Source organism: Bubalus kerabau, chromosome 5 (genome assembly GCF_029407905.1).
Source record: "Bubalus kerabau isolate K-KA32 ecotype Philippines breed swamp buffalo chromosome 5, PCC_UOA_SB_1v2, whole genome shotgun sequence".
In the NCBI taxonomy this organism is placed as follows: Eukaryota; Metazoa; Chordata; class Mammalia; order Artiodactyla; family Bovidae; genus Bubalus; species Bubalus kerabau.
In genome coordinates, this window is record NC_073628.1 from 1,981,247 (window position 1) to 1,994,102 (window position 12,856).

The 12,856-nt window shown below is 63.5% G+C and overlaps 1 protein-coding gene across 1 annotated transcript in view; it reads left to right on the forward strand.

The window, feature by feature from the left end:
- Positions 1-373: 373 nt before the first annotated feature.
- KCNQ1 (potassium voltage-gated channel subfamily Q member 1) overlaps positions 374-12,856 on the forward strand; it is a 376,324-nt gene continuing 363,841 nt past the window's right edge. The window contains 1 exon segment of the mRNA XM_055580545.1: positions 374-821. Coding sequence (XP_055436520.1) covers positions 451-821 — 371 coding nt within the window. The 5' untranslated portion in view covers positions 374-450.

A 12,856-nucleotide genomic window follows, 5' to 3' on the forward strand; every position in this document is an offset into this window, starting at 1 on the left:
GGGACTCAGAACCGGTGAAGAGGATGTCTGCGCCCCACCCCGTCCTCCTGCCCAAGCAGTTCGCGGTCCCGGCACCCTGCGGACTCTGAGCCTCCCTTGCTGGCTTATGTGGGTGCTTCGCGCAGGCCGTGCAGGTGGGCTTGGCGTTTGCGAGCACGTGGGCGCAGGCGGGCAGAGAAGCGAGGAGCGCGGGATGGGGCGGACCGAACAGGTGGGCGCAGACGGGGCGGGGCCGACCGGGCGGGCTGGGGTGCCGGGGTGCGCACAGGTTGGTGAGGGGCGGGGCGTCCGGCCTGGGGCGGGGCTCGCCAACCCCCGGACCGGCCCCTGGCAGCCGGCCCCTCCCCCCACGCCCGGCCGGCGGACAGCTGCCCCGGCGGGGCTGGCAGCAGCGGTCCCCCGCACTGCGCCCGGGCGCCCGCCTTCGCCGCAGCTCCTGCCTGTCTGGCCATGGCCGCGGCCACCTCCCCTCCCAGGGCGGAGAGGAAACGCTGGGGCGGCGGCCGCCTGCCGGGAGCCCGGCGGGGCAGCGCGGGCCTGGCCAAGAAGTGCCCCTTCTCGCTGGAGCTGGCCGAGGGCAGCCCGGCAGGCAGCGCGCTCTACGCGCCCATCGCCCCGCCTGGCGCCCCGGGCCCCGTGTCCCCCGCCGCGCCCCCCGCCACCGCCGACCTTGGTCCGCGGCCGCGCGTGAGCCTGGACCCGCGCGTCTCCATCTACAGCGCGCGCCGGCCGCTGCTCGCCCGCACTCACATCCAGGGCCGCGTCTACAACTTCCTCGAGCGCCCCACCGGCTGGAAGTGCTTCGTCTACCACTTCGCTGTGTGAGTATCGCCGCCGGCCTGCACGGGGAAGGGCTTTCCCCCCGGCTGGGGAGGGCGCGCGGGCAGCGAAATCCCTGTGCCACCTGCTGCCAGAGGGACCTTGATAGAGTGCGGCTTAGACCCGCCGGGAGGGAAGGGAAGGGTTAATGGGAAAGACAGAAACAGCGGGGAGCCTGTCAGGTGAAGAAGTTCAGGGCCTTGTGGGTCTGACCCTGTGCGGGTGGGGAGCTCCCCGCTGGCGCTGCCCGGGCATGTGTGTGGGTGGGGGAGCCAGCTGGGAGCAGTGCCTGTGCCCAGGGCTGGTCTGCTGGGCCCCGCAGGGCTGGCCCAGGTGTTAATCCTTCCGAGAGAGCACGTATGCAGGGGAGAGAACTCTGGGGGGCTGAGAAACAAGAGGAGACAGGGTCCCGGTGCCCCCCAACAGGGGTGGTCTCCCCGGCCAGCAGAGCAGGGCTTTCGCAGACGGTGGCTGGCCTTGTGCTGTGGCTGAGGCGTCAGCATGGCTGAGGGGGGTGCCCACGGCCCCACGTGACCCTGACCCGGCTCCTAGAAATCTGGGTTGAGGCAGAGGTGCCTGGAGGGGTCAGGTCTGGGACGAGAGGAGAGAGAGGGGCCCTGACTCTGCTGCTTGCTGGTGGATTGGAGGAAGCTGTGCGCCAGGCCAGAGCTGGGCCTTATTGGCGGCACCTGGCCCTACTCCCGCCTGGCCCAGCCTGGTCGGTGGCCTCTCCGTGTGGTGCCGGCCTCAGAGCCTGGGCTTGACATCCGTGGGCTGCTCTGGGGGCTGCCCAGTGGGACCTCCCCCGATCTCCCATCGGTCGAGGCGGGTGCTTGGCCCTCCCACTGTGGCTGGCCTGAGGCTGGGAGACCCTTGGCTGCAGGGTACCCAGGGCTGTCCCTGGAACCCCGGGGAGCAGAGGGGCGGCCGTGGAGCAGGGTGTCGGTGGGCGTGGCAAGGTGGGGGGCACAGCCTGCATCCCTCACCTTCTCCCCTCTGAGCTCAGGGGGTACTAGGGGTGCGGGTGGGGTGGCCCTTCCAGAGCAGCAGGGCCGGGCCTGGAGACAGTGTCCTCAGAGGCACAGAGAGGCCACGGTCCTCCAGCCTTTTCCCCACCCCCCTTTCCCGCCCCCCGCCGGGGCAGAGTGGGCCTCGCCGTGGCCATGGCTATCTGCGGAGAAGGCGGCCTTGCCCTTGGCTGCAGCAGCAGAGGCTTGTCTTGGGGTTTGGGGGGTGTGCGTGTGCACTGGCCCTGGGGGACCGCGCCCCGTCTGATGCTGGCTGTGTGAGCACCCCGCCAACAGCAGGCTCGTGGGAGCTTCTGTGCACCGCCGTCAGCTGCTGGGCCCCAGGATCCCTGAGGTGCCCACTGTAGGGGAGCCCACAGCTGGTCCCAAAGCAGACCCTGCCCAGCCGCCTCTCTGGCCAGGACCCTGCGTGCCAGCTCCAGGCACAGATGGGAGGACCAGGCAGAGCAGCACTTAGGGGTCAGCAGTGCCCCCCATCCCCTGAGGGCTGCTGAGTGAGGGGCCTGCAGACACGCCACCGGTTCGCGTCCTGGGGTCACATGCCCAGGGGCACTCGCCTCGCTCCAGCTCCCTGGCGGCCACGGTGCCTTGTGGAGGAAGAGGGCCCGCCGCACCCCAGAGGAAGTCACTGCTCGCGCTCGTGTTTTCTTCCTGATTCCGATTGTTTAGCTCTCGGAAGTTTGCTCAGCTCGGTCTGCCTTGCCCAGCCTCCTCAGGAGCTGTAGGGCCAGGGTGGCTTCTGTGGACCGTGGTGGCCTCTGGGGACAGTGGACCAGCGGCTTCCCCATGTGGGGAAGAGGAGCTGGGGAGGCGAGGCCGTGTAGGTGGCCTGGTGACCTTGGGCCAGTCTTTTCCTGCTCGTGTCCCTGTCCGTAAGAGGCGGGTGCAGCCTCCTATGCAGGGTGGGGCTGCAGGTGGACCCTGGCCGGCTGGGGGACATGGCTTCCCTGGAGCCTGGGAAGGTGTCCTCTCATCTCTAGGAGATTAGCGAAAGACATGGGACACTCTCTGAATTGGCCGGTCTCTCTAGGGCACCTGGTTTCAAGCTGGGGCGGCAGGGGCAGCCTGGGCTGAGTGGCCAGAGGCTGGTTATAGCTCCTAGAAGAGGGGTGGATGGTGCCCGCTGCGGCTCTGGCAGGGTCCGAGACAGTAGCAGAGAGACAGCTCTGCCCTTGGTGAGGCCGACTGTGAAAGGGGCAGGATGGTTGTTACGACCCAGGCTGAGCTGGATTTCCGGCCCAGGAAGGATGAGCCTGGCCTTGAAGGGCTGGGGCCCAGGCGGGTGTGAGAGCCGCTGTCCACGGCCCCGAGGGGCTGGGCACGCTGTCCCAGGCGCAGCTGGGGAAGGAGGCCAGGATATCCTGTCCCCATCCTGGTCGGGGAACCCCTGCTCCGGCCAAAAGGAGAGCAGCCCTTCCTGTGTGCGCCCGGCCTGCCCCGTCTGCCGGGGTCAGGGGGCAGGAGGCCACCGCCCGGGCACTGCCCCTGCCCGCCTGGCCTTCCTGCCCACTGCCCCCAGTCCTGGTCTGAGGCTCTTCACTGTGGGGCGGTGTCTACTCTAGTTCAGGGCATGGCGGGGGCTGTGGCCTCTCTGCTCATGGGCCTTGGGGGGGCTGTCTGGTTGGGGGGGGTGCCTGCACTGGAGGCGGGCCCAGGGGTCCTGTAGCAGCTGATCCCACCACTGGCCCGGGCCCCCGCCTCCGACCGTGGAAGGCCGGGTGGACAGGGCCCCCAGGTTCCTCGTCCCTCCTACCAGACCAGGAGCCCCCGGAACTGTTCCTCACTTCTTCGCCCTCTCCCCTCCTCATCTCTCCCCGACACCCCTTTCCCCAAACCCCACCTCTTGGGAGCTACAGGGTGACACAGGCAGACGCCTGCCTCCTCCCGGCTGCCCCCACCGCCAGCCAGGGAGAAACCCCCTGCCTCAGTTTCCCCAAGTCCCCTCCACCTGCATTCCTGCTGGTGGGGAGAAGCTTGGACACTGGGGGGGAGTCTTGGGGGGGTTGTGGTGGGGTGCCCAGGAGTGCATCCCGTCCCATCCCTGCCCTCCCGCCACCCTGCCCTTCCCGGGTTCCCAACCACTTCCCGGCGGTTTGGGCGGCACCTTCACAGCGGGCGTTAATCATTGATGGCGCTGGCAGCTGGCCTGGCTGTTTGCTGGGCAGAGCCCGCCCGCCCTTCGGAAAGTGGAGGCCAGTTGCTGAGCGTATCCCCCCCTCTCCGGTCCCTGGTGCCAGTCTCACCCCAGGCTCAAGTCAGGGTCTTACAGGCCTGGAAGGGGAGCCAGTAGGGGAGGGCAGAGGTGGTCGGGCTCCCTGGTCTCCCTACCGGGCCGTTTAGGACACCCCAAGGCTTTCCTCGTGGCTCAGAGGGTAAAGAATCTGCCTGCAATGCAGGAGACTTGGATTCGATCCCTGGGTCGGGAAGATCCCCTGGAGAAGAGAATGGCAACCCACTCCAGTATTCTTGCCTGGAGAATCCCATGGACAGAGGAGCCTGGCGGGCTGCAGCCCATGGGGTCGCATAGAGTCGGACACGACTGAGTGACACACACTAACGGGTTTCCGCTAACTGTTCCTCGGCCCCCAACACCCTGGGAAGCTGGGCGAGGGTTCCTTCTACTTCTCCCCACGTCACGTCCTCTGGGACCTGGACCCTGGTCTCCCCCTCACTGTCTGGAGACCCCGCGCTGCCACCCCAGACCCATCCAAGTGTTTCTGGACCCACTGCCCTCTGCGTGTCCAGCGTCTCGTCCTGGCCTGGCGTTAGTTGGGGAGCCCCCTGTGTCCCTCATACGAGGGCCACCAGCAGGGGAGGAGGGCTCCTAGGAGGCAGAGTGGGAGAGGAGGGACCGTCCGGGAGGCGGGAGCCCCTGAGCTGGAAGGCACATCAGTGCACTCCGAGAGTCTGGGGCCAGGGGGCGGCCTGGTGCAGGACACAGGGCTGGCTGGGCGCTCGGCCCCCGGCAGGGCCCAGGCTTCATGCCCCGTGCTGCCCCGTGGCTGGGCCACCCCAAGTCCCCACCCCCTCCTCTGTGGCAGGCTTGGTGTGTGCTGGCACCTTCGGGCAGGGCTGCTCAGGTGGGAGGGAATGCTTGCCCGTGCCTGACACTGAACCGTCAGCTGCCCGGGGGCTTGGTGCCCATGGCCCCAGCCTGTGCCCAGGGCTGGAGGGGCAGGAGGGGTGCGTTAGCACTCAGCGCCTGTGCCTGGGGAGCTGCCTACAGCAGGTTTCGTGGAGCTGGGGTGGGGTTTGAACCAGAGGAGACAGATGCGGGAGAAGCCAAGGTGGGCCTGGGGCACTGTACCCCCTGCCTGCCCGGGGTCCAGGCTCCACCTGGGGTGTCCAGCTCCCATGCCCTGGCTTCTAGAGGTGCAGCAGCTTGCAGTCCTCCTGCAGAAGCCGGTTCTCAGGCTGACTCTTCAGTGTGAACGGGGCTCAGCAGACCAGCAGGCCCTGGGGATGCTGCTAGAAGACAGGGGTGTCCGTGGTCAGGGGCCCACGTCCTGGTTTCCCACCAGCTCTGGGTGCTGGGCGCCGAGTGGGGAGGTGCTCCTGATGGGGGCCAAGCACCCCTACCTCCTTGTCTGGTCCAGGGACCTGGGAAAGTTCTTCTCAAACCGCGTTCTGAGTCGACTCTCAGCTTGTGTGGCATCTCTTGTGGCTTCTGCCCCCAGTGAGACGGCCCACCGGGACGGTGTCACACGCGGCCCCCATGAGGTGGAGACTGTGTCCATGGGTGTGGTCGTGCCGGGAGATGCTACAGACGCACACGGGGAGAGTGAGGGCCAGCTCCGCCACCTGACCTTTCACCTCGGGCGTCGAGGCTCTGGGTCTGGATAGGGGGCCTGGCAGGGCCAGCTTCCTCCCCAGGAGGCACCTTGGAGCAAGGGGCAGAGCATGGAGGTGGCCTGGGGTCCCTAGGCAGGTCAGGTGGCTGCAGTCTGTCTCGAGGGCAGGGAGGGCCAGGGCTCTCCCTCCCACAGTCCCCCGGGTGCTGTGACCACCCCAGACCTCACAGAAGGTAGGGGTGCAGTTGGCAAGGTGTGGGGCCCAGCTCTGCTGCAGGTGGAATGACCGCTGTGACTCCAGGTGACCTGAGCCCCAGGGGCCATTTTTACACGCGGCTTCTGACCCTGTGATGCCACTTGGCCCCGCCATGGTTTGCCTTCTGGCTGGTCCAGGTGACCCCGGGCCCCTTCTCTGAGCCCCGTGGGCACTGGCTGGCGTGCAGGTGCTGGGGCAGAGGGCCAGCCTGGCTCTCCCTGGGCCCTGGAGGAAGGTGGAGAGGGATGGGCCTGTGCCCTGTGCAAATCCAGGCCCACAGAGGGGAGGGGACAGGCCTGTGGTCACTCAGCTGGTGTGCCCAAGGCTGCCTGACTCCAAAGCCTGAAGCTCATCCTGCCCAGGATCCGGGCAGGCCTGGTGAGGCCCTGGGCGGGGGTTATAACACTGACCGTGGGGTGGTGTGGGCCCGTGAGGGGTGGGTGCCACCATCTGTTGGAGGAAGAGAGGAGAAAAGGAAGCTATATCTGGAGCACAGGCCGGGCCTCCTGGGACGTGCCAGCCTGACTGGGCCCTGGCTGTCCACTCTGGGGGCTGCCACCCTGTGGGTGGGGGCCTGGCCTTCAGAGGCCTTTGATGGGCTGTTTTAGGTCTCTGCCCTAAAGCCCTGCTGCCCAGAACCACAGGCTGAGGCTCAGCTTGGAGGCCTCCCCCTCCAGGAAGCCTCCCCACGTTGCGCCAGGCAGAGCCATGCCACCTCTCACGGCCACCCTATTTTGTGGCGCTCAGAGCCCCCAGTGGCTCAGCCACTCCGGAGCTGGTGGGGCATTAGTGTGTGCTGTTCTCAGTGCCCCTGGGCATTGAAGGGTCCAAGTGGGTGGGCAGGGCCACTGGAAGCCGTCTCGATGCACAGCCCGCACCCAGCAAGGGTAGGTGCTGGGGGCGGGGTCACATGGTGTCCGGCCCAGGAAGCCCAGGAGCCCTGTGGCCCGGCCGTGACGGTCAGCCCGCTGCCCGGCAGCCCTGAGCCCCACAGGCGGGCGGGCCTGATGACACTGGCTGTGGGTATTTTTATCCAGCGACATTCCTGAGCTGGGGAGGCGGGTGAGCTCAGAGAGTGATGGGCAGGCACCCGGGACCCTCCTGGGGCTGTGGGAGAGTCCTGCAGGCCCCTAAGTGTTTGTGGCGGGGGGTCTCGCCAGGGCCCTTTCTCCTGGAATGCCTCCACCCTCACAGCAGCCCTTCCTGGGTGGGAGCCGATCCTCGCTGCCCGGGTGAAAAGCCTGCAAAGGGAGTGTGTCCCGAGGAGGGGCCGGAGCCCCCGTGGGTGCGTGGTCACTGCCCGAGAAGGGACGCCTGGCCCAGGGAGGCAGCGTGTCGGTGTCTGTGGTGGGCTCTGGGCACAGGGAGAACCAGCTGTGGTCCCAGGCGCTCCGTGAGGATGTTGGCTCCACCTGTCAGAGGGGGCTCTCCCAGCAGCCCCCTGACCCGCACACGCTGTGGCCACCTCGCAGGGGCTGCGGTGGCCGACCCTGGGCCCACCCTGCCCATTCTGGGCCTTGGGCCTGGTCTCTGCTCACCTTCTCTGCTCAGTGACTCGTGATGGGGAAACTGAGGCCGGGCTGCTTGGCTCAGCCACCCCAGAAAGCTGCTCTACTTCTGCCTGATCTCTTCCGACACTGAGGTTTCCTGCGTCATGCCTGGTGTGCGCGTGGGCACCCGCCCCTGCTGGCCTGCACCCCCACTCTGCAGAGGCCCCCCCGGCTGTGTCCAGGAAGTGCCTGATGGCCGCCCCCTTCTGACCTCCCATAGCACCGGTCTCACGCCTGCCTCTTGTCCTGGGCATGCTCCTGGCCTCCCCTGCCCATCGGGTGTTCACCAGGGACCAGGGGCTGTGGGCTTCCCCTCTGTTTCTGTGGGCCCCCTTCTCTTCTTCTGAAAAGCATGCCCTGGGACAGTCCCTCCATATCCTCCTGCCAAATTTGCTGCTGAGCACTGTGCAAAGATAGAGGAAGTCAGAAAAATGAACTAGAGTCCCCGCCCTGCCCCTGAGTCCCTCCAGCCTTGGAACACTTCTCCGTATGGAGATGCCCAGCCATGCCAGGACCCCAGTTCACCACACGCCGCCCCCCGGTCTGGGCCAGGGGCCCCTCCTCAACTGCCAGGCCGACCCTGCTGAGAAGGGCCCACAGGAGGAGCCCTGACCCAGAGGTGCCCCACCCATCACGGGGAGAAGTTGAGGGTTCCCAGGGCACCCAGAGGAGCGCCATGTGGTGCCTGAGCAGCCCTGCGACCACGTGCTTGGGATGCGTCATCCCGATGGGCCACGTGGCCTGGATTTCTGCTCCAAGACATGCCCAGCTGGTCTCTCTCAGAAGTCACATCCACGTTCTTGGCTGGGAGGCTCACATTGTTATAAAACAAAGCTCGGGTAGTAAAAGCAGTGTGGTACTGGCATGCGGACAAGCAATAAAACAGAGTAAAGAAAATCCACGTGTGTACCCAACTGCGCATGGAAATTTAGCCAGAGCGATAGGTGGCATCTCCAGCCAACGCGGTTTTCAGTAGTTGACGCACCGGGAGGAGCAGGTGAGGGTGGACCGACTTCTCTCGCTGCACCCTGGGGTGGCTCCCAAGTGGTCGGAGGACCACTCGAGCACCAGGAGGAGACTCGGGGACCCTCCGCAGCCCGAGGGTGAGGGTGGGGACGCTTCTCTGTGGCTCAAAGCCAGCGCATTAGGGAAGCGTTAGAGTGGGAGGGAAATGGCGTTCGTGCGCACCACCAGCTCATGAGACGTAAAGAGAGCGGTGGAAGACCAAGGAAGGATTGCAATACAGCCACAGGGTTAATGTCTCTAAGACAGAGAGCCTTTCTAAAACAGAGACGGAAAAGCCCAGTGGCCCCAAGGAAATGAGCGAGAGATGTGAGTGGAGAGAGCTCATGGGCAAAGCAGCTGGCGGGGCAGTTCCTTAGACGTGTGAGAAGGTCAGAGACGCAGAGGTGGGGCTTCGCGGGCCCCCCCCTCCCCGGGCTGGCGGAAATGCAGACGACGCCCTCAGCTGGTAGCAGCCGAGGCAGAGAAGAGGCACCCCTGCCGTTGGAGGGCCTGCAGGACGGTAGACTCCGTGCGGAGTGGGCTTTGGCATTTGGCTGCATCTGGCGCGAGCGTGCTTGCCCGTACTCCTGGCCCAGAAGTCCCGCTTCCGGGGACCTGTCTTGAAGATACTGCCCCCTTCTCCCCCGGCCCCGCCAAAACCAAAGTACATGTGCACAGGGCTGATTGAATTTTAAATTGTTTGGAAACTGGGTTTTTGGATGTGCTGTCTTCACGCTGTTGCAGAGGCTTTTCTCTAGTTGTGGCGAGTAGGGGCTGCTCTGTAGCTGTGGTCGCGGGTGTCTCTCGTTGGGGAGCGTGCACACTAGGGAGCCCGGACTTCAGCAGTTGCGGCCCCTGGGGCTGCAGCGCGCAGGCTCAGTAGTTGTGGTGTGTGGGCTTAGCTGCTCTGCGGCCTATGGAATCTTCACGGCCTAGGAATCGAAATCATGTCTCCTGCATTGGCAGGCAGATTCTTTACCACCGAGCCACCAGAGAAGCCCAAGGCTGAGTGCTAAAGCATTCCTTCTAATAGCGGAAGATGGGGAACTCAAGTGCCTGGCGCAGGAGGCAGCTTGGACTCACGGCCTGCAGAGCATTGTGGAGGTGTGCCAGGGGGACAACGCAGTCTCCACATGCTTTAACGGAGGGACTACCAGGAAATGTTTTTTTAATTTAGATTTTTTTTTAACGGAGATTTTTATTTTTTGGCCACGCTGTGTGCCATGCTGGATCTTAGCTCCCCGAGCAGGGATCGAACCCATGTCCCCGGCATTGGCACATGGATTCTCAAGCACTGGACCACCAGGGTAGTCTGGTCAGGAAATATTTTTACGTGAAAAAAACCCCACACAGGCAGTGGATAAAAATATAATAAGCTGCTGCTGCTCTAATAAAAGGGGGCACTGATAAATACTTTATGTTGAGCTTTCCTTGTGGCTCAGCTGGTAAAGAATCTGCCTGCAACTTTATATTAAGAACCTAAAGCAGTGGAAGGATTAAACCCTCTGGGCAGGGGGTACGTAACAGAACCTAAATGTTTCTAAGGATAATTTGATGGTTTTATGGGCTTGACTTTGGAACCTTGTAAATAGTACCCATAATTTTAAATATAAAAGCAACCCCCGATCTCCCAAATCCCTGAATAAATCTTAACTAGAAAAAGAAGTCCCTCAAAACATAAATGACCCTAAGCTTCGCTGACGGGTGGAATGGTTCCCAGAAAAGGTCTTATTTCAGGTGACCTGCTGCCAGTGGGCTGTCCGCCCAGGACGAGCAGAGCTGGGTGTGTGCACACGTGCTGCTCACGGTGTCACGGCTGTGATGCTTTTCGTTTTGTTATTCTAAATGCCTTGTGCGGGAATCATGGGGTGAGGCTGCCGAGGAATTCTGCTGGTGTGCCTGAGAGCTGGGACGTTGACCACAGAAGAGAGCTGCAGATGGTGGTGTTCAGCCGCTCAGTCGTGTCTGACTCTTTGCGACCCCATGGACTGCAGCACCTCAGGCTTCCCTGTCCTCCACTATCTCCTGGAGTCTGCTCAAACTCATGTCCATTGAGTCGATGATGCCATCTGACCACCTCATCCTCTGTTGTCCCTGTCTCCTTCTGCCCTCAGTCTTTCCCAGCCTCAGGGTCTTTGCCAGTGAGTCGTCTCTTCTCATCAGGTGGCCAAATCCTAAAAGATGATGCTGTGAAAGTGCTGCACTCGATATGCCCACAAACCTGGAAACCTCAGCAGTGGCCACAGGACTGGACAAGCTCAGCGTTCATTCCAGTCCCAAAGAAGGGCCGTGCCAGAGAACGCTCACACTACTGCACCACTGTGCTCAGCTCACATGCTAGCAAGGTAGTGCTCACAGATTTTCAAGCCAGGCTTCGAGAGTGCATGAAATGAGGACTTCCAGAGGGGACGTGTGTACCCTTGTGGCAGATTCACGCTGTCATAGGGCAGGAAGCAAGGCAGCGCTGTAAAGCAGTCATCCTCCAGTTAAAACAACAACAACAAAACGCTTCTTCATTTCCAGGAAAGGGCTAGACAGAAAGACGGACCCATGGCTCTGAGCATCCCTGGCCCCCGGTTTGTGCTCCCAGGTTCCCTTTCCCTGGGGGGACACCAGGGGTCCCGGGGAAACGTCCATGTGCAGGGTTGGGGTAGGGGACACATGAGGTGAGCCCGGAACATCGCCGCACGAGAGAAATCAGGCGTCCTGTCAGGGCGCCGGGGGCCCCGTCTCGGGATTTGGAGTCAACTCGAGGACGTGCCTGTTGGCTACATTGCAACAAGTCCAGAGTAAACCCCTCAATGGAGTGGGCCTCACGAGGAACTTCACCCCAGGCTGCTCCCCAGCATTGTGTGATGCGTGCCTTCGGGCCACGGTGTCCCTGGCCCACAGCCCGGCCAGCCTGTTGTCTCACCCACACAGTCCGAGTGGTTCCTTCCCTTCCCAGGTGGGGTCAGGCACTCAGGGGGCACAGCAGGTGTGGAGCAGCGGGCCTGGTCAGACCCAGTGCCCTGACTAGTCGAGGCCCCTCCGCCAGAAGACGGGGGCCAGAGGAGACAGGAGGCCCATCTCGGAGCAGGAGATCCATCTTGAATGGGGAGGTCCATCTCAGAGGTGCCCTTGCTCCCCGGCACGGGGCTCCTGGTTTCTTGTTTGGGGTCCTTGTCATCCGTGCACAGGGAGCCTTCACATCAGTCTTGTCTGCTGGTGGGCTGAGGCCCTGTGCCCCTTCCTGGGAATGGGGTCCTGCTGTGGGAGGGAGCCCTGTGCCCCCGTGGAGCTTCCTGAGTCTCAGGAGTTTGAGGCCTGTGGTTGCTGTGGAATAAGGGGGAGGGTCTAGGATCCCTGGGCCAGTACAGGGCACAGCTTGGAGTAAGTGTCCCCAAGGGATGGGCGAGTGGATGGATGGACAGACAAATGTAGAGATGGATGGATGGACAGATGTAGGGATGGATGTTGGATGGACAGGTGGAATGATGGATGGTTGAATGGATGTAGGTGTGGATGGTGGACAGACAAATGTAGGGATGGATGGTAGATGGATGGATGGGATGTAGGACTGGATGGGTGGACAGATGGATGTAGAGTTGGATGTTGGATGGACAGATGGACGGATGGACAGATGGATGGATGTGGGTGTGGATGGTGGACAGACAGATGTAGAGTGGGATGTTGGATGGACAGGCGGATGGATGGACGTGGGGGTGGATGGGTGGACAGGTGGCCGGATGACTCCACAAGGTTCCAGCACCCACTGGGTGTACTGGTCACCTGCTGTCCTGAGAGGGTCTACAGGCAGTGTGACTTTGGCCAGACTCATCCCCGGGGTGGTTGGGGTGGATCGGCTGTCCTGGGACAACCTAGCTGAAGCCCACAACCTAGAAAAATTGCAGAAAGTCCTTGGTGGAGGGAGACCAGTCCCGCCGTCCTGCCGGGGTCCCCAGGCCTGTCTTCGGGAGGGCTGTCCTTGTGGGCGTCACTTTGGGAAGCCACGGGAGTGATCCGTGGACATGTGGGTGGATCTGCACATTGTCCCCAGGCTGCCTGCCACGGTGGGTGATGTGGACGTGAGCCTGCTGGCCAGCAGGGCTAGTGCCCGCGCTGCGTCTGTGGCATTGAGTCTGGACTCGCCCCCTCCCTCTGACTGTCTCGTCCGGCTGCCCCCCAGGCTCCAGCGAGGGGCTCCATTTCTGGAACATGCTGCCTCAGGTGCCATGGAAGCCTCGTGCAGTGGCAGCCCTCGCAGCGCCCCCGCGTCCCCTGGAGACCCCACGGCACTGGGCATGGCTGTTCTGTGCTTGCTTCCCACCCACCTCTCGTGTGCCCTGGGGTGCGGAAGGGAAGGGTGACCCCACAAAGAATCAAACCGCTCGGGGAGGCCTGGCAGGGGCAAGGGGCCTAGGGGGA